General features: G+C 37.1%; 1 protein-coding gene across 3 annotated transcripts in view; it reads left to right on the forward strand.

The window, feature by feature from the left end:
* Positions 1-25,339, forward strand: part of LOC124795386 (band 7 protein AGAP004871) — a 470,831-nt gene that overhangs the window by 383,464 nt on the left and 62,028 nt on the right. For all 3 annotated transcript variants that reach the window (XM_047259400.1, XM_047259398.1, XM_047259399.1), the window contains exons 3-6: positions 9,042-9,114; positions 18,518-18,600; positions 20,631-20,834; positions 21,083-21,138. In XM_047259400.1, the coding sequence (XP_047115356.1) occupies positions 9,042-9,114; positions 18,518-18,600; positions 20,631-20,834; positions 21,083-21,138 (416 nt within the window). The remainder of the gene's footprint in view (positions 1-9,041; positions 9,115-18,517; positions 18,601-20,630; positions 20,835-21,082; positions 21,139-25,339) is intronic.

Here is a 25,339-nt window from a genome sequence, read left to right on the forward strand (position 1 = left end):
TTCCAAAGAATTTGGTGGTTTACACAGTCAAAGGCTTTTGTAAGATCACAAAAAATACCCACTGGAGACATTTTTTTGTTAATGGCTTCCAAAACGTGGTTGCTGAAAGAGAATATTGCCTGTTCAGTACAAAGACTGGCACGAAAACCAAACTGATTTTTGCTTAAGATACTATGGAAGTTGAGATGGTCTACAACCCTCCTGTGCATGAGTTTTTCTAGAATTTTCGAGAAGGTAGTTAATAGGGATATTGGGCGATAGTTTGTAACAATGCTTTTATCCCCTTTTTTAAAGAGAGGAATCACTACAGCCAACTTAAGTCTGTCAGGGACAATCCCATCTTGTAGGGATGCATTGTATATGTTGCATAAGACGGGACTAACAAATTTATAACAGTGTTTCAGTATTTTACTAGAAATATTGTCCACACCAGCAGAATTTTTATTTTTTAAGGATCTAATTACTCTTATGACTTCGCTTACAGTAACTGGAGGTAAGGATATCTGTGGGATTCTGTTACTAATAGCTTTCTGTAGGAGGGACAATGATTCTTCCATAGAACCATTACAGCCTGTCTTCTCTGCTGCTCTCAAAAAGTGGTTATTAAATATTTCTGCAACCAACTCAGGTTTCTTTATGATACTGTCCCCTGTATTAATCTCTACCTGAGACATGTTCCCTGTTGTCCTGCCAGTTTCCCTCTTTATTACATTCCATATAGTTTTAATTTTATTTTCTGAGCTTTCAATTTCTGATTTTATACACATACTTTTAGATTTATTTATAACCTTCTTGAGAATGCTACAGTAAAGTTTGTAGTGTTGTCGTTTCTTTGGATCATTACAAGTCCTGAGAGAACTGTATAACATCCTCTTTGTTCTACAAGATGTTATTATCCCTGTAGTGATCCAAGACTTCTTGGCATTGCCTATATGACTATTTCTAACTACTTTTTTGGGAAAGATGGACTCAAATACAGACATGAATTCATTTAAAAATGAATTGTACTTTTTGTTTACATCTGTTTCCCTATAAACTCGGCTCCAGTCTATCTCTTTTAGGCTATCATTGAATTTTTTAAGGCCCTGTTCATTTATTATCCTAAAAGATTTCCAAGAATGCTCGGAGCTGTTGCACACACTGATGTAATTGAGCCTAAGCAATTGACCACCATGATCAGAAAGGCCAAGGATTGGATGTACAGTGATCTCATTGCATTTAGACTTATCTATAAATATATTATCTATCAGACTTTTACTGTTAACAGTAATCCTAGTTGGGAAATCTACTATTGCCATCAGATTATAAGACTCCATTAAATGTACTAAATCAGCTTTACTATTGCTCTCATTTAGGAAATCAACATTAAAGTCACCAGTAATTATCAAGTTCTTGGACTTTGAGGACAGTATGGATAATAAAGAATCTAAGTGCTTAAGAAATACATTCAAATTCCCTGAGGGAGATCTATACAGTGCTAACACTACAGCTGTGAAGTCATTTACAGTAATCTCAACACCACATACTTCAATTTGTTGCTCTATACAATGGCTCTTTAAATCTAATGCATTGTAAGATATGTTGTTTTTTACATAAAATACCACCCCACCTTTTCCATTATGGTTCTAGAGTAATGCGCTGCCTGACAGTAACCACTTAGCTGTAACCTTTCAATATCTTTCACATGATGTTCACTAAAACATAATATATCAGTATCTTTTATTCCTTGTGGTTCCTCTAACAGAACAGTAATGTCATTTACTTTATTACCAAGTCCTCCCACATTTTGGTGAAAAATCGTCATTTCTTTGGAATTAGAGACAGATCTAAACTTTTGCCTAAAAAATTATCGGTAGCTACAGACACAGTACCTTCATTACTAACAATTTCCTGAAACATTTGAGTTTGAAACCGAGTCTGACTTGATGGTTGGAGCCATTCAAGTGCGATTGGTTCCAACTTTGGGGTACATTTGTGGACTTCTTCCAATATTTTTGTTTTTAAGAGGGTACCTAATGCTTTTTTTCCTGATCTGTTCAGGTGCATACCGTGTCTTGTAAATAATTCTCGTCCAAAACTGCTTACATCTACAACACAAGTGTTTTTAAAATGCTTACACAACTTTGCTAACTTAGAGTTCGTTTGTGAGATAGCCTCATTTACACAGGACTGTGGAATTAAGTCATGTCTCTGTGGAATGTTCACAACAAATACCTTAGACTGATGAAGCGCCGATATTTTCTTCCTGAGCGACTGTAAGGCATCATTCCCTTCGTTGCAGGCAACGTTGTTTGAGCCACCTATTAAGATCACACACTCGTTTTTTACTTTTTCAGGATCACACCCCGCTACAACTTCTTGAAGTTTAGCACCTGGCTTCACAATTCCACAAACATCGGCAGCATTAAAACTGCTTTTCACTATATCAGCCATGCCTCTACCATGACTATCAGCGAAAATGTGAAAACGATTTGTTGATGCTTCACTCACAGCAGACTGGATCACACCACTGCCACTTTCATTGCTGTTAACTGAACGTTGTGGCTTTGGAAGATCAAACCTAACCTTTTTCCGATAGTTTATCGGCACACTCTTCTTACGATTGTTTTCACTTTTAGTGAGACTATTACTAGAACAAAGTACATCAAAATTGTTTACATTCTCGAACCTCGAAACATTTGCTGTACACGAATTTTTAGTGCCGATTGTTTGACGCTTGTTGTGTACTACCTTCCATTCTGATGATTTATCAGCGTCATTTTGCACCAATGTAGGCATGTTCTCGCGAAAGTTTTTGTCCTTCTGTCTGTCTTGAAGCAATGGATCCATGTTTCGCTTCGACTTCAGTTCCATATTTTCGGACTTCAGGCTGTCGATTTCTATTCTTAGACTGCTGATTACACATTGTAAACTAGCAATACGCTCATTATACTTTAATAATTCACTTTTGCAACTTACACACGAATTTTTAACGGCTTCACTGTAACTTATTTTTGGACCAGTTATGTTGAGATTCAATTAGCTTCTGGGAGAAGAAATTTAATGGTTCACCTGATATTGTCTGTTAAAGAATAGTTCCAAAGATATTGTCACTCATGTCAGGTGTAATTGACAAGGGAGTTGTCATGATTGGATGAGCTACTATTATAGCATGTGGTAAACTGAATGTAATTTGATGAAATGCTTGTTGCACCCCTTATGTTTGCTGGGCAGTGCATTTGTCAGCAGTGCCTGTCTGCCAACTGCATGAAGTATGGGATGTCTATAAAAATAAATGGCAAGAAATTCGCATAATTCGTGCGAATTCTTAGGCCATCAAAGCTGATGGATGGTTTCTGTGTGGTGAATCATGGGGCAAACCCTGTTGTGAGTGAGAAAACATTACTCCAGATTTCCTAAGTTGGCATTTGTCATCAGTTATCTCTACAGCGAAATGTTCAAGACTCTTGAAACTGAGGGTGAGATATTGCTCATGTTCCTACGGGAAGGCTGAGAAAAAAAGCAAAATATCATCTAAGTATGCCTAACAGAAATGAAACTTGTAGAGGACACTGTTAATAAAGTATTGCCATGTTTGGTCCACAATTTTCAAATCATGATGTGTGAACAAACATGTGTCAAGCTCAAATGGTGTGATGACTGCTGTCTTACATATGTCCTCAGAAGCCATAGGAATTTTCAGGTAATCTTTTCTACACTCTGAAACAATGAACACAAAAGTGTTAGCTAAGATATGAGTTAGGTCTTGAATGTTCATTTTGGGTAGCTGTTAGGAACTGTGCTTGTGTTGCAAACACAATAATCTATACGTTCCGTCTTCTTTGGGACAAAATATGTAGGCAAAACCCAATAGCTGTCAGACTAGCAGACAGTGGTTTGTCACTGGCAGTTTTGGCTGCTCGAGACTATCTGGGCCAGCCTATGCAGCCTGGTGTAGTACTGATTTTATGCACAATTTCATGTTGAATATCTCTTTCTTGAAATGTCACAAGTGAGTCCTATGCAGGAAGAGGAACATCGATACCACACTCTGAGCATGCATGCAAACTGCGAGAAAAATTCTTTGTACTGACCTGTGTGTTTGATGGACTCTGCATTGCATGCTGTCTCAATTGTATGTGTGTGTCTGCTGCTGACACCATGCTTGTTGCTGGCTCATTCTTGTTGGTTATATCAGGACAGTGGTTCTGCCCCTGTTTGAGGTGTTGCTGCTAGGAACTCACAGCATCTAACTTACTTCCTAAAGAAATAAATATGGCATGCAACTCGCAATTCTTGTTGTGTACTCTGATTTTTTTCCTTTCTGCTGTCCTCATAGCATGTTTTGATCTTGTGTATTTCTGATTATTACATCTGACAGTAACAAGGTAGCTGTAGACAATTATCATATGTAGAGCACAGGGAAAATATTTGTGGAGTAGAGCCCTCTGAAGCTAGCTGTGCTATAGCGGTGAGTTACCGGTGATGCCTTGTACTGATTCTCTGCTATTTGTGTGGAAAGGGCTCATCACATCAGATCTGGGGAGAGATTGAAGTGATGGAGGAAATCCATGGCCAAGACTAGTTCATGAACATCTGTAACTATGAACTGCCATGAAAATTTTTCATGGAGACATCTTAGAGGTCAATAAAGTCTGACAGGAGAGTCACTTGTGGTATGCAGGTGGAGAGCTGGTGTAGGAATCTCTGTTGCTGGATTCTCCCTTGGAATGGTGCTCACTGCACAGTTGGTGTCAATCGTGAAGTATTGATTTGTTTAGTGATCTAGCAAGCTAGTCTACCACTGTCACTTAGATCTTTGTCAGAACAGGTCTGGTCACTGTGTTTTAACTGTAGGCAACTTGAGTGAGTGCAGTGATCTGCAGGCCACATTTTGTATTTTGGTGACTGCACATTGTAGAGCAGTGGCCTGCTTTGTCACTAAAACAAGTGTGGAACCAACATGGTCATAGTCACATCAGCTCACCTACCAGCAGAATATTGTCATCAGTTGGGAGCATGTTTGTTGTAGCTGGCCAGAGGTCACCACTATCATGTCACTGCCATGTGTCCAGAACTGCGTGGGTCATGTCGGCTGCCCACAGTTGCAATTGGCATCATGCTTCAGGAATGTACCGGTGGGGTGACCATTGTTTTCTACTACATCTGGATGCTGTCAGTGTTGACAAATAGAAAAGAGTCTGTCAGTCAGAAGTAATTTGCACTCCATCAGGCAACTCTCATGTGTGTTTGTTTCCAGTTGTACCTGTGATGATGGTTTGATAAGCCACACCATCCATAGTGGTTTTTCAGCATGAGATTCGAGTTGATTAATGTATGGTGACATCCACAGAGCTGAGATGGTGTCCTGTTGCCTAGTCGTTCATCATCAATTACTTGTCATAACTGCTGCACCACTGTCTTGGTGAGCTGGTAAAGCAACACTGCTTTGCCAGTGGCATATTTCCATTGGATGGAGGGGTGTCTACAACATCACTGATGGTGTTGGCATGCTCTCCTAAGTAGATTAATAGAGCTCTATAGAATGTATTTGATGACTGTGAACCAAGTTACCAGTTGCAGTTGTACCTGTTGGCAGGGTGACAGTTTTGGGTGAAACTTTGGCTGTACAAATTTTCCCCATAAACTTTGTAGTAGAAGTAATGTGGTCAGAGTGTGACAGCAGACAACATCCTCTGGATCATGCACAACACAGATGGTGAACTGAGAATCCTCTCGCATGGCCCAGCTGGCTGGATCTCATGTGGGATTATGAGCCAACTTGGCTGGATTGTGTCTGGTGTGGAAGGACCAGCAAACTTGAATGATTCACCACTGTGTAGTCCAGAAATATTCTGTGGGGAATTGCCTTGATGTTGGGAAAACAGCTTAAGCTCATTGCCAAAGTCACTAAGAAGATAAGAAGTCCTTCTTATTAGGCAGGCACAACAGTAAAGTCCATTGTTTAAACTGAAGAAACTGCATAACAGTTACTTAATTCACAATCTTTTTTTGTATACATGACCAGTTTCACAACACTTAATATTTCATCATTTGCTGTTAACTGTAATGAAGGTGTTGTGTTGCACAACTTGGTGGAGGGGGGCAAGGGAGGGGGGGGGGGGGGGGGGGGTTGGATCCTCAAGTCTGAAATGTCAGATAAGGAACTATGCAGCTAAAATTTATAAAATGACATAAAATAAATTAAAAGAGAGAACAAGATGTTACTTAAAAATAAAATTGATTAGATCATCTTCACCCCAGTGTTGTTCATGGAACCATAGTTTCCCCGTGAGAATGATAAAAGGGACCTAGAAAAATCTGAAAAGATGGACATCAAGACTGGATACCAGAAGTCACTATAAAATGCAAATAAAGCTGAAGAGAAATCACATACCATGTGGCATTACTTATACAAATTTCATAAAAGCTATTTCCCCATCCTGCATGACTGGGAACACAAACAGGAAAAGTATGTAATGGTAAATACAAGCTGTGAGTACTGAGGCCATACAAAATCCATAACGCAGGAGTGATATGAAACACATATGTGATTAATGAACTGTTTAAACTGGAAAAGCAGAAAATAACAGCAGAAAGGTGATGAAACCATCACAACATTAAGAGGGAAGAGTATGTGTGCATTTAAAAAAGAATTTTTTAAAAGGAAAAATGCTATGTTATATGCTCATGCAAACATGCCTGCATATCATATTTAACTAAAACATTTTTGTGATGCAAGTAAGTGCATTCATTAATTGTATTGAAGGGTGAAAATGAAGTCATCTTAAGATTTCAATTACTTCCAGAACAATGTGTATCTGACCTTTCTCTGCAGTATAAGGCAGTTAAGTTATCACTAACCTGCTGTAGCTGATGCTGGTTGCCAATCAAATGCATTGTCAGAGCTGACCTGGAATTAGCTAGGTCTTTATGTTCCATTAACCTTATATAAGAATTCCTGCCTGCCTGGCCAGAGTGTCTGCTCTTACACAACTGGCGTGTATCCCACTCCACATGATACTCTCTAGGGTAGAAGAAAGTAGATACTTCCCTGTAGATGTCAAACCCTTCATTTCTGCCATTTAACTACTGACTTAGTTCTGAATGTAACAATGACCCATCTGGTTAAATATAAACCTGTCCCTTTCTGGTCCCTCCTAAACAGATTAAATAATGTTCCATAAGACGCATGTGAAAGAGGGTTCAGTAAATCAAGTATATTGCCATGCACATCCAGAGTCTATTATTGAGAAACTGAGTAAGAAACTACTACTGGAATGTGAGGGAACATGGAAGGGAATCACTCTGAACGCAGTAGAGAACATGAAAAAGAACAAGTTTTATGAGATCCATAACATGGGTACATATCAGAGAGGATTGGTAAGAAACTGATGTCAACCAATACAACTCCGATATTTTTCATACCAAAAAATTTGGGTAATAGGTTAAAGAACCATAAAATCTTCAGAAAGGATCATTTCTCCTATCCTGGAATGTATATTATTGAGTGTGATACAAATCAGTTGTGTAAGAACAGTGTTCTGAAACTGGTCGTGAGCACAATAAAAGACTGTGGATTCAGTAACTGTTGTATTATTTCTTCATTTTACAAAAGATCAAAAGTCATTGCACATTGTTCATGCACAAATGGGTTATTGTTGCAGTCAATACCAGAGTAAAGAAGAATGTTGGCTTTATGTTTAATGTATTCTGTAGGTTCATCTGTGAAGTGGAAAACATTATATGAAGCACAATGAGACTCATTTTCTGATATCTTTTGTTCAAACAAGTGGCAATTGTGGGGCGGCTTCATTGTCAAATGGAAACAGTCAGGCAAAGCAAACTCATTAAATTGTAGTAGCTGCTGTTATTCATTGCAGCCCCAGTGCTGAGAAATTCCCTTAAGGAAAAGCATGTAGTGAAATGCAGACAGCAGATTGATGCTGTTTAATTAACTTTATTAACCACATGGAGATACAACTCAAACAATTATACTCTAGACAATTGTCTACATGAACTAAAAGCATTAAAGATAGTCACTGGGCAGGAACACAATCCTACACCTGAAGTGTAGGCCTCTGCACTTCCGCCTCGACTGACATCTCTGCCCAAACTCTTTGCCTCTGTATATGTCTGCTTGTGTCTGTATATGTGTGGATGGATATGTGTGTATGTGCGAGTGTATACCCATCCTTTTTTCCCCCTAAGGTAAGTCTTTCCACTCCCGGGATTGGAACGACTCCTTACCCTCTCCCTTAAAACCCAGTTCCTTTCGTCTTTCCCTCTCCTTCCCTCTTTCCTGATGAAGCAACCGTTGGTTGCAAAAGCTAGTATTTTGTGTGTATGTTTGTGTTTGTTTGTGTGTCTATCGACGTGCCAGCGCTTTCGTTTGGTAAGTCACATCATCTTTGTTTTTAGATATATTTTCCCATGTGGAATGTTTCCCTCTATTAATTCATGACTTTTTAAGAAGGTATTTACAAAATTGAAAAACAAAGTTTTTTATATACATATTTTACCATGCAAAAGACAGATTCTGTTGAATTTTATGTTAGAATAGTTTTGAGGAATTTTTCTGCGGTGTTTTGGAATTTGTTGTGGAGCTTGCTTGGAAATGCCTGGCGGGACACTTAAATAATTACCTAGATGTTGAAACTTTTCTTCCATATTTGATTAAAAATAATTATTTTTGGTGGGTCCACCTTGAGCAAAATACAGTTTTTGTTAGTCATGTTCACATAGAAAGCAGCATACGTTGTCACTCCTCCACCTCCCCTCCCCCACCAACCCCTGCTCCATTAGACACAGTTGGGCTCTAGTGCCCTCTGACAGTTTGTGAAAAAGGTTTAATATTTTATCTGCCATTTTCATTGTGCCTGTCTGCAACTCAACACATCCTCCATGAAATGAGTAGCCATCTGTCCTCTCATTATTGTTGTTATTCCATCTGAGACTTCCTATTGTTACATTTCTTTTGTGTGATCCAGTTTGTTGATTATGTTGCTTTCAGTAGTTCTCACAATTGGAATATCATCTCTGAATTTAAACATTTTCCACAGGTTGTCCAAGAATATGAACGAGCAGTAATATTCCGCCTTGGGAGACTGATGTCTGGAGGTGCCAAAGGACCAGGTGAGTTGCAATCTTTCCTTAATTTTAGCATTTGATGCTCAGTGAGAAATAAATGCCATAGAGTTAGTATGAAAATTGTTCTTATGAAGTATTCAAATCACAATTAGCAAGATGAATTGTGCAGAAGTCATTTGGAAGCAGCATTTATTTGTCCACCATATATATACCATGATACAGATGCATAGAACAGCCAATTTTTAAAAAAATTGTGTTTTCCACTTTCTGTATGAAGTGCACTAAGGCAGTTTATCTGATTATGATGTGAAACACATTGAAAATTAAGCTGAGAGTAGAGACTACAACCATATGCAAAGTGCAATTCATCACATGCTCCCTCAATGCCAAATACATGCTACACTCTGGTATTTGATATTTATTGCATCCATTTTATCATGTCCAGTGGTATAGGAATCCATCAATCACCATGTCCAGTGGTATAGGAATCCATCAATCACATTTGCTTCCATGGAAGATTGAAAGGAACCAACAATTTCATATTAGTGTGGCAAATTTGTAGAAAAGTGTAGGAGGAATGTCTATGGTGATGGAAAAATGAGATATTGTGTAAGATCTGTGATAAAAAGGCTGAATCTTTGTTCATAAGGAACAGCAATGCAAGCCCATAACAAATCATAAGGAATTCCTACACATTATGCACAATATTGCATCGTCTTGTTTGAAAACTTCCAATTATCAAAGCAGCTTCACCCCACACTCTTAAAATGGTGAAACAAAAATTACTGATGTGTTCACCATGTATTTTTTGTGAAGAGAACTTGATGTGGGACTGTATTCCTCCCACATTACATCATGACTGACTAATCACTGTTCTCCTGAATGATGACAACAAGCAAACATCAGTCTGCAAAATGGCATCACCTCCAGTTGTAATACAGTTTTTGCGAGCACAAAACATTTTTTCAGCTCTTTTACAGGGCTGTTAATAATCCCTTATGATTAAAAAATACTAATGAAAAGGATAGATTGCTACTCACTGTATAGTGGAGATGTTGAGCCACAGACAGGCATAACTAAAAGACTGCTAAACAAGTGAGCTTTCAGCCAAAAGCCTTCATCTAAAGTAGATGGTGCACACACATGCACACACACACATGCACACACACACACGCACACACACACACACACACACACACACACACACACACACACACACACACACATGCTAGTGCATTTTTCTAGATTTAGACTAACATTCTAGCATGACATATTGATGATGAAAAGAGAAGTGTGGGCCAGTCTGTCGAGTCATACACCTTTTTGAAATTTACAAATGTGCATACTAGAGGTTTTTGCCTGAGGGCTCACATTTTGAGTAGACTGAAGAGACTGTCAGGAATCTTGACAATAAAAAATGTGTAATGGGAATTACACCGAAACCTTTGATACAGTAAATCACCGAATTTTGTTGAACAACATGGATGCAATAGGAGTAAGAGGAGTTGCATGGAAATGGTTTGAATCTTACCTTCAAGATAGAACGTAGGTTTTAGAAATCATCCCAGATTATAACAACCAGAAAATCCAGTGGGTTCTGGATGCAAAATAGGTCGAAATAGGCATCCCACGGGGAAGCGTTCTTGGTTCCTTGCTACCAAAATTATATTGTTCACAGATGACATGAACATAATTATAACTGATGATAAAGAATCACTATCCACTACAACTGATATAGTCCTAAAATATATACAACAGTCATTTAATGCAAATGCATTAACACTTAAGTACAACAAATTATATACAGTGTGGCAAAGCAACCCAAGGAAATGACCTCCAATTAAAACTGAGTGACAAGAAGATAGAGAATGTGCAATCCACAAAGTTTCTGTGCATGCACATTAATCAAAACTTAAGTTGGAAAGACCATATTAAGTATTTATCCCACAGGCTCAATTCAGCATGTTTCGCATTAAGGATAAAATCCAGAGTATGCAACATAGAGAGTGCTAAATTAGCATATTTTGCTTACTTTCAGTCTATTGTGTGTTATGGTATAGTATTCTCAAGAAAAACTAAATCACACATTATAGATACCAGTACTTTAAAACTACAGAAAAGAGGTTCAAATTATAGCACAAAATTCTCCAAAAACTCACTGTAAGCCCCTCTTCAAACAATTACAAATACTGACAATACTATTGCTGTATATATTTAAAAGCATTCCATGTACAAGAGCACACCTGAACAATTTACACACCAAAGAGAACTGCCACAATTATAATACTGTCAACTGTAAAAATATGCATGTAGAAAGGGATAGGATGACACAACCCCAAAATCATGTAAGTTACTTTAGAATGAAACTACAATGTTCTGCAAGTGTACATGAAGGAAGTAACAGATGAAGTAAAATTTAACACTGAGCTTAAAAATTATGTTTTAAGCAAAAGTTTCTATGACATAGATGAGTATTCTGAATATGTGTAAAATTACTGTGTTAGCATTTATGTACACATTCATGACAAATATTGTACTCTCAAAAATGCATTGAAAGTAGCTATTTAAGTGATATTCTGTTATTATGTTTGTATTACATGTTAATTACACTTGTGACAATTCCTACATCATGTAAATTATTTACAGGAAGATAATAAAATTAAACAAAATGAAATTGAAAATGGGTCTTGAGGCTAAAAATTTGTCTGGGCATGATCTGTTCAGTCTGAATCCTGCTGATATTCTGCTAATTTTGGCTGTGATTGCTTTTGTGGTCTATTCATGAGACAAGTTTATAGGATTTGTAGATAATCCATTACAGGATGAGCCCTCTGTAGTTGTTTACATCTGATTTGTTGCCTTCTTTATGTAGTGGTTGGTGTGACAAATGTTTTGGATTATTTGTATAATTTCTTTGAGTGAGTTTTGGCCTTTTTTTCAAGAGTTCAGTTGCTTTGTTGTTTTTAAGTCTGTTGATGTGTGAACAAACTTCTTCTTGTGTTGGTGGTGATGAAATTCCTTTCTGGTTTTGGGATGCATTTCTGGAAATCTCTTTGGAGTTCCAGACAGTTTAAAAGCTGTGAAAACTTGTTTAGTTCTTGACAGTTTTCTTTATGTGTCAAAGTTAATTTACCACCTTGTTTTTAAAAGCAGAGGTTCTGTGGTGAGTACCCTTTGATTTGGTTCACAAAGCTCTCATAGAAACTGTGTGTGTTGTAATTTCTAAATTTGTCTTCAACTGACTCCAGTTGGCCACTTAAATATTTTTTCTTGTTTTGTCTTAAAATCTTGGATGTTTGTTTCCAAACTTTGAGTAATTTCTTCCATGTTTCCTCCAATCTGCAATTATAATTTTCAAATACCTTTTTTCTTTCTTCTGGTGTATTCTCACATTCTTGATTCCAGCAACAGTGTTTTGATATTTTGTGATGACGATCAGGTCTTTCACAGTTTTGATCATTTTAGTTTTAAGTTTGTCCCAATATTCTGCAAATTTTTCTTCCCATTTTTCTGTTATTTTAGAGTCATTGATCACGTGTAGATCAAATTTCAAAATCACCAGTGTTTTCCTATTGAATTTTCTTTTGGGTATGAATTTAATTGTGATTCTGGTAAAATAATGACACAAATCAATGTTTGCACCTCTGCATATTTGCAAATTGTGAATCTATTTATTACTATTATTATTATCATTATTATTATTAGTCATTAAGGTGCAAGAGTGGAAGACGCTAAGTAAAGATGGTTCATTTTCTGTTCTTTCTAATTGTCCATCAGCTTTTCATTGTTTGCGAAAATTTAGCTCTTCTTTCTTTGCTCCATTTTGTTCCAGTTCTTTGGGATTTTGTTTCTGGTTTAACCTCCCATTTTTCTACTTTTATTCTAAAATTGTTCCTTATGTCTATTTCTTCTCTGGTGATTTTGGCTAATTGCAAGTCTCTTTTAACACTTTGGATCCATTCTCCTCCATTATTGAGGGAATCTATATATTTACCTTTTTTTTATTTTATTTTTATTTTTTTTATTTTTTTTATTTTTTTGTTAGTCTGTGTTCAGGGAGCCTCATTATGTGACCATAGAATTTGAGGCATCTTTTCCTCATGTCTGTCTCTGTGTTAGAATATTCTTCAATTTTGTACATTTTCTGTAATCTACATTCATTCTCAGTCCATCTTGGTCCCAAAATTTTCCTAATTATTTTTCTTTCTTATTTCTTTAGATTTTCTATATCCATTTTCCTGCTTAGTGTCAAGGTTTTGCTGGCATATAACATTGATGGTTTAGTTACTGTTTTGTAATGTCAAATTTTGGCATTTAAAGATAAGCATTTTTTTTTTTATTATATGGGTTTTGATCTAATCCTAAACCTTTAGAAGCTTTTTGTATTCTTTCTTGTTGTGCATCTTTTCAGAGATAATTTCTCCTAGATGTTTAAAGTGTGATACTCTGTTAATTTCTCCTTATTTGGTTTGTAATTTGAAAATTTCTTAATATGTTGTTGTAAACACAGTCTTTTCAAATGATATCTGCAAACTGACTTTCTCTGCACATTCTTTTAGAGTTTCAGTCTGTTTTATAGCCATCTCACAAGAATCTGCCATTATTATTCATTCCTAATTAAATTGGTTTCCAGCAATTTTCTTCTTCAAGGTTTTTTCCCATTCTGCCATGACTCTACCTAGAACCTTGTCTAACCCCAGTTTTTATCTCGAATCATTTTGAAAGTTTTCCTATAAATTTCACTTTGGAAGCTGTATTTGTTCATGTCTGCTGAATGATTTTCTGTATTTTCAAATCCAATCCTTTTTCTTCAAGAAGCCTAAATAGTGTGGTTTTGTAGCTTGAATCATAGGCCTTTTTGAAGTTGATGACATATACTGTAGGCTTGCCTTGCATCTTTCTTATTCTTGTGATCAATTTTAGGTTCAAAATTTGCTCTGGGTATGGTCTGTTTGGCCTGAAACCAGCTTGAAAATCTGAGATTTTTGGTTCTAGCAATTGCTGTGCTCTTTCAAGAATACAAGCTGATAATATCTTATATATGACAAGGAGTAGAGAAAACCCTCTGTAATATTCACACCATGTTTGTCCCCTTTTTTATGTAATGGGTGCATTAAAAAACACTTCCATTCTTCTGTGATTTCTTTGGTGACCCACATATTTTGAATAATTCTTACTAGCTCCTTTCTTGAATTAGGCCCTAGACTTTTGAGAAATTTAGCTACAATTTCATCCTCCTCAGAGGATTTGTTATTTTTGAGCTTCTTTATGGCTTTGATAATTTTGTCTTCTGTTGGTGGTGTAGAATCTTTTTGTCATGGGGCTTTGGTGTTGGATATTGGGAGGTTTTCTGTTAGTTCTGGACAGTTTAGTAGTTTTTCAAAATATTCGGCTAGTACTTCACAATTTTCTTCATCGATTAGTGCTGAATTCACATCTGGTTTTAGGAAGCAAACATTTTGAGAGTTATTCCTTTTAATTTGGTTTGCAGAGGTCTTGTAGAATCCATGTGTATTATAATTTTTAAAATCTGTTTCTATTGATCCTTATTGCTAGATTACATACTTTCTCTTCTCTTGTCTAATAATTTTATTCGAAACCTTTGATGTTTCCAGAAAGTTTTGGTGATTCTCCTCATTCGTATTCAAGCTGTATTTTGCAAAGGCTTTCCTGCATAGCTCAGATGTCTTTTCACATTCTATATTCCACCACAGATCTTTAGGTTTCTTCTGGAATGGTGTTTGTTCCTTGGCTATTTCTGTGATTTTTGTCTTAAATTTTTCCCAGTTGTTGGCAGGAGAAGTTTCCCATTTTTCTGTTGTTTCTGATTCTGTTAGTTTTTGTAGATTAAATTCTGGAACTACTGGTGGTGTTCATGATTTTTTTGTCTTAGGATGAATTGTGCTCAAACCCTCATGAGGTAGTGATCAGAGTCAGTATTTGTGTGTTTCTTAACTTGGACATCTCTGATCTCTTTTTGGAAGTCATAAGAGATGGCTAAATGGTCTGTCTGAAATTCTCCAGAGTTAGCTTATAGGGGATCTACACGTTTTCTGTTTATTAGGTTTCTTGTTGAAGGAAGTTGAGCTCTTTTTCATATTGAACTGTAGGCAGAGTCGGATTAGTCTCATACTATTTTTGTTGGTCATTCTGTGTGCTGGGTATAGATGAACTGTCTTCCTAAGCTTGTTTAGTTGCCAATCTATGTGTTGAAATCTCCAAGAAGTATTTTGATGAAATTTCTTGGTATTTTACAGATTTCAAGTTCTAATCGTTCCCAGAATTTATCAACATCTTCGTGGTTCTTCCTATTTTCAATGTTGTAAGGTGCATGAACATTAATAGAGTGTGGTTTTTATTCTTATTTTTAGACCTAAGAAACATTAGTTGTTAATGTTACCTACAGAATTTATAGATTGAACAGTGGGTTTTTTGACAATAAAGGCCACGTACACGTACAGCATGAAAGCGTACAGGCTTATCTCATCTGTTGACTGACAGATTCCATATTCCTATATTTCCAGAAGGCTTTTGATACCATTCGTCACAAGTGACTATTAATCAAATTGCATGCATACGGAGTATCATCTCAGTTGTGTGATTGGATTCATGATTTTCTCTCAGAGAGGTCACATTTCATAGTGCTAGATGGTAAACCATCGAGTAGAACAGAAGTGATATCTGGTGCTCTGCAAGGTAGTGTCATAGGCCCTCTGCTGTTCCTGATTTATATAAATCATCTAGGTGATAATCTGAGCAGCCCCCTTAGATTGTTTACGGGTGATGCTGTAAATTACTGTCTAATAAAATCATCAGATGATCAATTCCAATTACAAAATGATCTAGAGAGAATTTCTGTATGGTGCAAAATGTGGCAATTATCACTAAACAAAGAAATGTGCAATTTCATCCACATGGATACTAAAAGAGATCCGATAAATTTTGGGTATACAATAAATCGCACAAATCTAAGGGCTGTCAATTCGACTAAATACCTAGGTATTACAATTACGAGCAACTTGAATTGGAAAGACCACATAGATAATATTGTGGGGAAGGTGAAACAAAGACTGCACTTTGTTGGCAGAACACTTAGAAGATGCAACAGACTCACTAAAGAGACAGCCTACATTACACTTGTCCGTCCTCTGCTGGAATATTGCTACACGATATGGGATCCTTACCAGGTGGGATTGACAGAGAACATTGAAAAAGTGCAAAGAAGGGCAGCTTGTTTTGTGTTATCGTGCAATAGGGGTGAGAGTGTCACTGATATGATACGCAAGTTGGGGTGGCAGTCACTGAACCAAAGGCGGTTTTCTTTGCGGTGAGATCTATTTACGAAATTTCAATCATCCACTTACTCTTCCAAATGCGTAAATATTTTGTTGACACCCACCTACATAGGGAGAAATGATCATCATAATAAAGTATGAGAAATCAGGGATCAAATGGAAAGATTTAGGTGTTCCTTTTTCCCACACACCATTCGAGAGTTGAATGGTAGAGAAGTAATAGGGGAAAATGGTTTGATGTACCCTCTGCCAGGCACTTAAGAGTGAATTGCAGAGTAACCATGTAGATGTAGATGTAGACAGAGACAGCTGACAGTTGAAGAAGGTTGTAATGTGTAATAGGTAGACATCTGTCCAGACCATCACAACGGAATTCCAAACTGCATCAGGATCTACTGCGAGTACTATGACAATTAGGCAGGAGGTGAGAAAACTTGGATTTCATGGTCAAGTGGGTGTTGAAGAGCAACTCAGGGATGGTGATTGCATCCTTCAATATGTTCAAGCACCTGTTCACAGCCTGTGGCAAGGGGTTACAAGATAGTGACATCTCTGTAATGGACTAGCCTGCACAGCGTCCTGACCTGAATTCTATAGAACACCTTGGAGATGTTTTGGAACGCTGACTTCATGCCAGGTCTCACTGACCAACATGGATACCCCTCCTCAGTGCAGCACTCCATGAAGAATGGGTTGCCATTCCCCAAGAAACCTTCCAGCACCTGACTGAACGTATGCCTGCAAGAGTGGAAGCTGTCAAGGCTAAAGGTGGGATGTGTAAGTCATTTTCAGCCCGGTGTCCGCATACTTTTTATCACATAGTGTACATACATACATACATTAATCCTTGTTCCATAGATCATGAATATGACATTTCATAATGATGTTAAACATGTCATTGATGTCATGTTTCCAACCCCTAAAGAGAGTGTGTCTCCTGTACTTTTAACAGCTCTCACTGGATTTGGCTCATCATTAGGGAGAGTGCATATTGACTGGCAAGAAAACATTGATTTAAATGGATCACAGTGTAGTCTGACTAGTGTGCTAGACCAGTTTGCTAGAAAGAAATGCTACAGAGGTAAATTTTTCTCCTATAGTATATAATTCAGCACTGTACCAGAAAAACAACTGATTGGGTGGTGTGTGGCAGTATTTAGTATCATGACCAATCCTGGGTTCCCTGAAAATCAAGCAGCCTTAATATAATACACTACTTCAGGAATGTGATGGAACCATTTAGATCTGAGCTATCCCCACACATTGCTTGAGGTGTCTTCTTGCAGAACACTGTTTCTCTGTAAACAGCAACAAATGCCCAAGTATTTATCTTTGAATCAGACATAGCACTACTTCTCCAGACTTCTTATTCTAAGCACACCTGTCATTTTGAAGGTCAGAAACTGACTATTGGTGTTCAACCAGTAGACAAAACAGCTGAGACTTTAATTTATTTATCAAGGACTGATTTAAAGCCTTTTTGATTTGTTGCCACATCACACAAATAATCCAGCTGCCACGTGTTGGGACCTGGAAAATACAGATTTAGAGCATGTCATTTTTTCTTACATCATTCACTTTTTGTGTTATTGTGGCTTGTATATGATACTGTTGGATAGGTGAGGGTGTTAAGGTGGTGCTTCCAGGATTTGAGAAGGTTAGTCTCCCCCAGATTGAACCTGTCTCATGGATTAACAATGAGGACTGGTGGGGCAGCTGGCCTAGATGTGGTTTTTAGATGGTTTCCCCACACCTGACTAGATAACACCTATGTTGTTCCTCATGTGCATGCTAAGCAAACATTTGCCAAATGTTCTCACACTTGAACATGAGATCCACTTTGATGCAGACAGATAGGATGCACAAATACCATCCTTGGTGGTGTGATGGCATGAGGAGGTGCATCTGGCCAAACTGTAATACCACCCTATAGTGAAATAAGAAAAGAAAAACAAGAAGATTGTGGGTCATCTGTGAACTAAAATATCATTTATTTTTGAAAATTATTTCATTATGTGTAAATTTCACAAATGAATAGTTTACATTTTCAAATGGCATATGTTATTTGTGACACAAATTTCCTCTGAATCTTTAATTAAAACTAAAACAAAAACAAGAGCTGGTCAGTTTCACATATATTTGTTTTTCCACAGGAATCTTCTTTATCTTACCCTGCATTGATTGCTATGCTAGAGTGGACTTGAGAACTCGAACATATGATGTTCCTCCACAAGAGGTAAGAACATATCTTCGGATAATCATCAGAGCTTTATAAGTACTGGATGTCCTAAATCATGAGGGTCTTATCTCTCCTTACAAAATTAAAATAAGGAAAACTAGTTATTTAATTGATGATACGATACAAATTTTTGGGTGAACATGATTTCATTTTATTATTGTCTGGGTAATGTTACTTTCCTTCCTAATTCCTTATTGATGATATTCTTTTCAAAAATCGATTATGAAATTAGAGCCACATAATTTGATAAAACCCTTGGAGCCATAAAAATAAGAACTAAGGTCAAAAATATTGTACATAAATTCTAAGACCAAAACAAATAAGACACACCACAAAGGAAATTGGTAGATGTGATTTGTGATGTACATGTACAAACAAGCAAATTACAATTTCATAAAAACTGGATGATTTATCAAGAAAAAGAGCTTCACAAATTGAGCAAGTCAATAATGTGTTGGTCCACCTCTGGCCCTAATGCAAATAGTTATTCCACTTGGCACTGTTTGTACAGCTGCTGGACTTCCTCCTGAGGGATATCATACCATTTCTGTCCATTTGGTGCATAGATCATCAAAATCCCAAACTAGTTGGAGAGTCTTGCCTATTATCTCCAAATGTTCAATTTGGAGAGATCTGGCAGGTAACAGTCAGACTGGTATCCCACTGCTGTCTGTGGCATTTTCAGACACACCTTCAATGGTCATCAGGGTCCAGTTTGAAGTGGTACTCATCACTAAAGACAGTCAATGAGATTCCAGGCTGAAGACGTTTCTGGAGGTGCCTCTCACAGCAGTGGGATACCAACCCGATTGTTGCCCACCGTATAGCCTGACAGCCAGAAGTGATGGTCTGGGGAACTATTTCTTTTCTTTGGTCACCATTCATGTCATCCTTCTACGACAGTTGTACATTGATGATATTCTATGCCCCATTCTGTTGCATTTCATGGCAAGCCATCCTGGTCTTACATTTCAGCAAGATAATGACTGCCTGCACACAACAAGAATTTCTACTGCTTGTCTTCATGATCGCCAAACTCTACCTTGGCCATCAAGGTTGCCAGATCTCTTCCCAACTGCAAACATTTGGAGTATCATGAGCAGCACCCACTAACCAGCCTGGGATTTTGACAATGTAATGCACCAATTGGACAGAATTTGGCACAATATCTCTCAGGACATCCAGCAACTCTATCTGTCAATGCTAAGCCAAATAACATCTTACATAAGGACCAGAGGTGGACCAACATCTTATTGACTTGACAAATTTATGAAGCTCATTCTCTTGAATGAATCATGCAGTTTTTTCTGAAATTGTAATCATTTGTTTGTCAGTACAAGTACATCACTTTGACCAATTTCTGTCTCAGTCAGATAATTCCTTTGTGGTGCATCATTTTTTCCCCTTCTTCTTCTTCTTTTCTTCTTCTTCTTCTTCTTCGAGCGTATTAGCTAATATCAAGTCAAAGCACAGTAGAAGGCAGGAACATAAAAGGAATTATAATGACAATTCCATTGAAATGCTGAATTATAATCATCTGTAGGATTTCTATGAAGCTCTACAAAGTTTAGCTGTTAGAAGGTTCCCCAAATCATTTGATTCAAATATGGACAATGTGTTATATAACAACGAAATTATTAGTAAACACCATTTGTTTCACATTCCCTTCTTTTATTCATTTTACAGCAGTGTTCTGAAATATAAATTACATGAGTGAACAGAGTATCTTGCAAAATAAAATCACAATTAGAAAGTTTATTTTGTATCTTTAAATATGTCTCAGATTACATTTTCGTGTATTCATTGCATTGTCCTTAATACCTACACAGTCAGCAGTTTCTCTTGCTTTTTATATTGTGTTAATGTTTTCCACCTTCATATTCAGTCTGCAAGGAGTAATACTCCCATGCATCTGTTTGGCTCATTTGAACCCTTCACCATCTCATTCTACAGCTCCACTCTGCATGCAATACGAGGATCTCTTGAACAAAAAAATTTACAATTGGTTTCCCTTGTCTTACAAATAGGTTCTTACAAAGGACAGTGTGACAGTGTCAGTGGATGCTGTGGTGTATTATCGTGTCTCAAATGCAACTATTTCTGTTGCCAATGTGGAGAATGCTCATCATTCAACACGACTGCTGGCACAAACCACTTTGCGAAATACACTTGGCACACGGCCACTCCATGAAATTCTCAGCGACAGGGATACAATATCAAGTCAAATGCAAGTAAGTACAAGTAATATATTAATGTTTATAATTTTATAGTGGCTACATTAAGCTGCTTATGCAATTCTTATATTAGTATGTAGATAACTTTCCTTCCAATTTACCATAAACTTGTTGTAGTTTCTGTTTAGGTTGGTCTTCAGATCTGATTTGTAATACTGTGTAATTTAATACCTCAGGAAATATTGCATGATGTGTAGGCCTGTTTAAAAGTTGGCTGTCTTCTTACACACAGTGCCCTGTTCCAGCTGACGCTCGATGATGCTACTGAAGCCTGGGGAATCAAAGTTGAGAGAGTCGAGATGTAAGTCCAATTTTTCAAAGACTCTTTGTAATCTTCTTGATTAGTGTTAGTTTGAGTAATTTTATTAAGGAGTTTTGACAGCTAACCACATTTGCAGTACAGTTCCAGATATGACTTCATTAAATCATCGCTAACAATAATCTCACTACAATACTTATGTTTACTAAAATAAGATGTTTGTTATTAAATGAAACAACAAGTTTACTGTTACCAGTCACTGTTTATTTACCTCCATGACATGTTTCAAAAGTTGAAACCTCCACCACCAGGATCACCAGGTGGATTTATATTTGTTAGCATGACATTCGTGTGGGTGTGTGTTTCGATTTTTCTAGTGGAGAAACAAAACATTATTTCAGAACGTGGTTTTGGGTTTATTTTGACAAAAAACTAAACATATGTCTAACCATGTTCTGAAATAGTGTTTTGTTTCTCCACTAGACAGTGCCACAAGTTCTTCCAAAAACAAAAAATAAACAAAAATTATAACACAACTAACACACAAATGTCATACTAACAAATGTAAATCCACCTGATGGTGGTGGTTTAAACCTTTGAAATGCATCAAAGAGATAAATAAACAGTGACTGGTAACAGTAAACTTGTTGTTTTATTTAATGTCAATAACAGTCACGGTAAAGTCTAACCTAAAATGCTCACATTTAAAGATGATTGTTGTATTATCTGTATGGTTCACTTGTAAGCCTAATTTCAACAGCCCAAAAAATACTTCTAAAGCACTCTACATTTATGTTAACTTGGTGATGGAATATAACCAATACTTATTTCTGGTACTATTTTGTATAATAATCGCAATTGTTCATTAAATTACTCTCTTCTCTCAACCACTGCATCACCACCACAAAAGCCTCAAAATCATTTGTAAATTTGTTTCCATTCAAGTATGTTGCAACTGTTACATCAGAGGGGTATTACTTGATGCAAGATTAGGAGTGTATTAAAAGACACATAAAAACTTCTCATCAAAAGGACTCCAACAGTTCCTGTCTTCCATACACTAAATGTAGTTCACTGTGTGGATGAAAATTGTCATGCACAAACCAAGTTTTCTATTACAGTAATCAGCAACCTACTTGGCAAAATAAAGTGTTATGTCATTAATGGAATCCTTCTGGCTTGGGTGGAGTCTTACCTTCGTAACAGAATGCAGACGTTCTCATTGACAGATTATGACATAGGCATGAAACTAACCTCAGAATGGCTGAATGTAGTGTGTGGGATCCCACAAGCAATAGTTTTGGGACTAATCTTGTTCTTAACCTACATAAATAATCTTCCAATGCATGGTTCCAAAACTGTAATGTTTTTTGATGACCCATGCCCATTATCAAGGGTTTGGAACAATAGGACTGAACTGTAATGTTTTTTGATGACACATGGGTGTACAGGGACTTGATAGGCCTGTAAAGAAAATGACAGCCAAAAATTATGTAAAACATAAAAGACCATAATTTCAGTTAAATATTTCTAACATTGTTTTTACTCTTTTCTGATACAAATCATAAGCCAAGCACTTTCGATGAATTACAGTCAATGAGCAAAGTACTGAGGAAAAAAGCCTTATATTATGCATACTTATTTATTGTTCATGTGTGTCAAAGTATATAAATGTGTTGAAGTATATAAATAAACCGTCAAAACTTTACTGATCTATAGGATTCAATCTGAATATGCTTCTTACACTGTTCTATCCAGCAAAAGAAGCAAACCAGTGGAAAAATGTCCCAGACAGAGAACAAGAAGGAGGTTCCTCTTGAAAAGACTAACAGAAAACTGAGGAACTATCTGCCTCAGTCCTTATTCCATGTTCCTCACTAAAAATTTTGGCATGTGAACGTATCTGTGCTTTCTTTGTGCTGAAAGAGAGTAGCAGAGGGCCAGTGATGGTGGAAGAAAGAGGAGACAGTGCCAGTGGGACAGAAACCAGGAGGAGACAATGGTGGTGAGAGGGAGAAAGAGTGTTGTTGAAGGAGAAAGAGAGATGGGTGAAGACAGTATTAGTGGGCACCAAAGAGAGGGGAAATATTAATGATTTTTCTTTTGCAGGCGTTCACAGTTATGTAGAATTTTTTTGAAACAAATTTCCATAATTTGACTGCTAACTGTTCATTTGTTTAACCCAATAATGATTTCAGCTTTATAGCCATTCTCACATCCATGTTGGAACTTTAAAATATGTCTGATCATCCTGTGACATTTCATCGTTGAAAGAACATCTTTCTGGTCTTATAGACTGTGCACAGTGTCAGGTACATTATGTGCACTCACACCCTGCAAAACTACAGCTCATCTTATGAAACCATTATTTTTTTGTGACAATGACAAATCCCAAATGGGTGAGACACATTTTAACATTTCATCATGAACTTGATAATGGTTATAAAGCCAAAATTGTGACTGTCTGAAAAAAGTGAACAATCAACAGTCAAATGTGAAAATTCTTTCTTTTTTTTTAAAAAAAAAAAAAAAAAAAAAAAAAAAAAAAAAAAAAAAAAAAGCATTTTTGAGCTGCTGAGGTATTATGGATACAATGGCAGTGGCAAAGAAAGACAAAAGGAGACAGTATAAGAGTGAGAGGAGACAGTAGCACTGGAATATACTGTAACTCAATGAGAAAAAAATGAGACAGTGGGAGAAAGACATAGACAGTGACAATGACAGAGAGGTAACAAGTGTAAAGGCTTCACTGCAAAGACAGTCTGAGAAAATATATTTAGAATATTCTGTGTTAAAAGAGTGTAAATATGTTTGAATGCCAAATTTTTGGTGAGGAAGGTGGAATGAAGATTGAGACAGCTTTTCTGTCAGATTTTTAAAGAGGAACCATCTTGTTGTTGTTGTTGTTGTTGTGGTCTTCAGTCCTGAAACTAGTTTGATGCAGCTCTCCATGCTACTCTGTCCTGTGCAAGCTTCTTCATCTCTCAGTACCTACTGCAGCCTACATCCTTCTGAATCTGCTTAGTGTATCCATCTCTTGGTCTCCCTCTATGATTTTTATCCTCCATGATGCCCTCCAATACTAAATTGGTGATCCCTTGATGCCTCAAAACATGTCCTGCCAACTGATCCCTTCTTCTATTCAAGGTGAGCCACAAATTTCTCTTCTCCCCAATTCTATTCAATACCTCCTCATTAGTTACATGGTCCACCCATCTAATCTTCAGCATTCTTCTGTAGCACCATATTTTGAAAGCTTCTATTCTCTTCTTGTCTAAACTATTTATCATTCATGTTTCACTTCCATACGTGGCTACACTCCATACAAATACTTTCAGGAATGACTTCCTGACATATAAATCTATACTCAATATTAACAAATTTTTCTTCTTCTGAAATGCTTTCCTTGTCATTGCCATTCTACATTTTATATCTTCTCTACTTTGACCATCATCAGTTATTTTGCTCCCCAAATAGCAAAACTCCTTTACTACTGTAAGTGTCTCATTTCGTAATCTAATCCCCTCAGCATCACCTGACTTAATTCGATTACATTCCATTATGCTTGTTTTGCTTTTGTTGATGTTCATCTTATGTCCTCCTTTCAAGACACTGTCCATTCTGTTCAACTGCTCTTCCAAGTCCTTTGCTGTCTCTGACAGAATTACAATGTCATCAGCGAACCTCGAAGTTTTTATTTCTTCTCCATGGATTTTAATACCTACTCCGAAGTTTTCTTTTGTTTCCTTTACTGCTTGCTCAATATACAGATTGAATAGCATCGGGGAGAGGCTACAACCCTGTCTCACTCCCTTCCCAACCACTGCTTCCCTTTCATGCCCCTTGACTCTTATAACTGCCATCTGCTTTCTGTACAAATTGTAAATAGTCTTTCGCTCCCTGTATTTTACCCCTGCCAGCTTCAGAATTTGAAAGAGAGTATTCCAAAGTATGAGGGAATTTCACCTGTCTCATAAATCTTGCTCACCAGATGGTAGAGTTTTGTCAGGACTGGCTCTCCCAAGGCTGTCAGTAGTTCTAATGAAATGTTGTCTACTCCTGAGGCCTTGTTTCGACTCAGGTCTTTCAGTGCTCTGCAAACTCTTCACACAGTATCATATCTACCATTTCATCTTCTTCCATTTCCATAATACTGTCCTCAGGTACATCGCCCTTGTATAGACCCTCTATATACTGCTTCAACCTTTCTGCTTTCCCTTCTTTGCTTAGAACTGGGTTTCCA

Source organism: Schistocerca piceifrons, chromosome 4, assembly GCF_021461385.2.
Source record: "Schistocerca piceifrons isolate TAMUIC-IGC-003096 chromosome 4, iqSchPice1.1, whole genome shotgun sequence".
In the NCBI taxonomy this organism is placed as follows: domain Eukaryota; kingdom Metazoa; phylum Arthropoda; class Insecta; order Orthoptera; family Acrididae; genus Schistocerca; species Schistocerca piceifrons.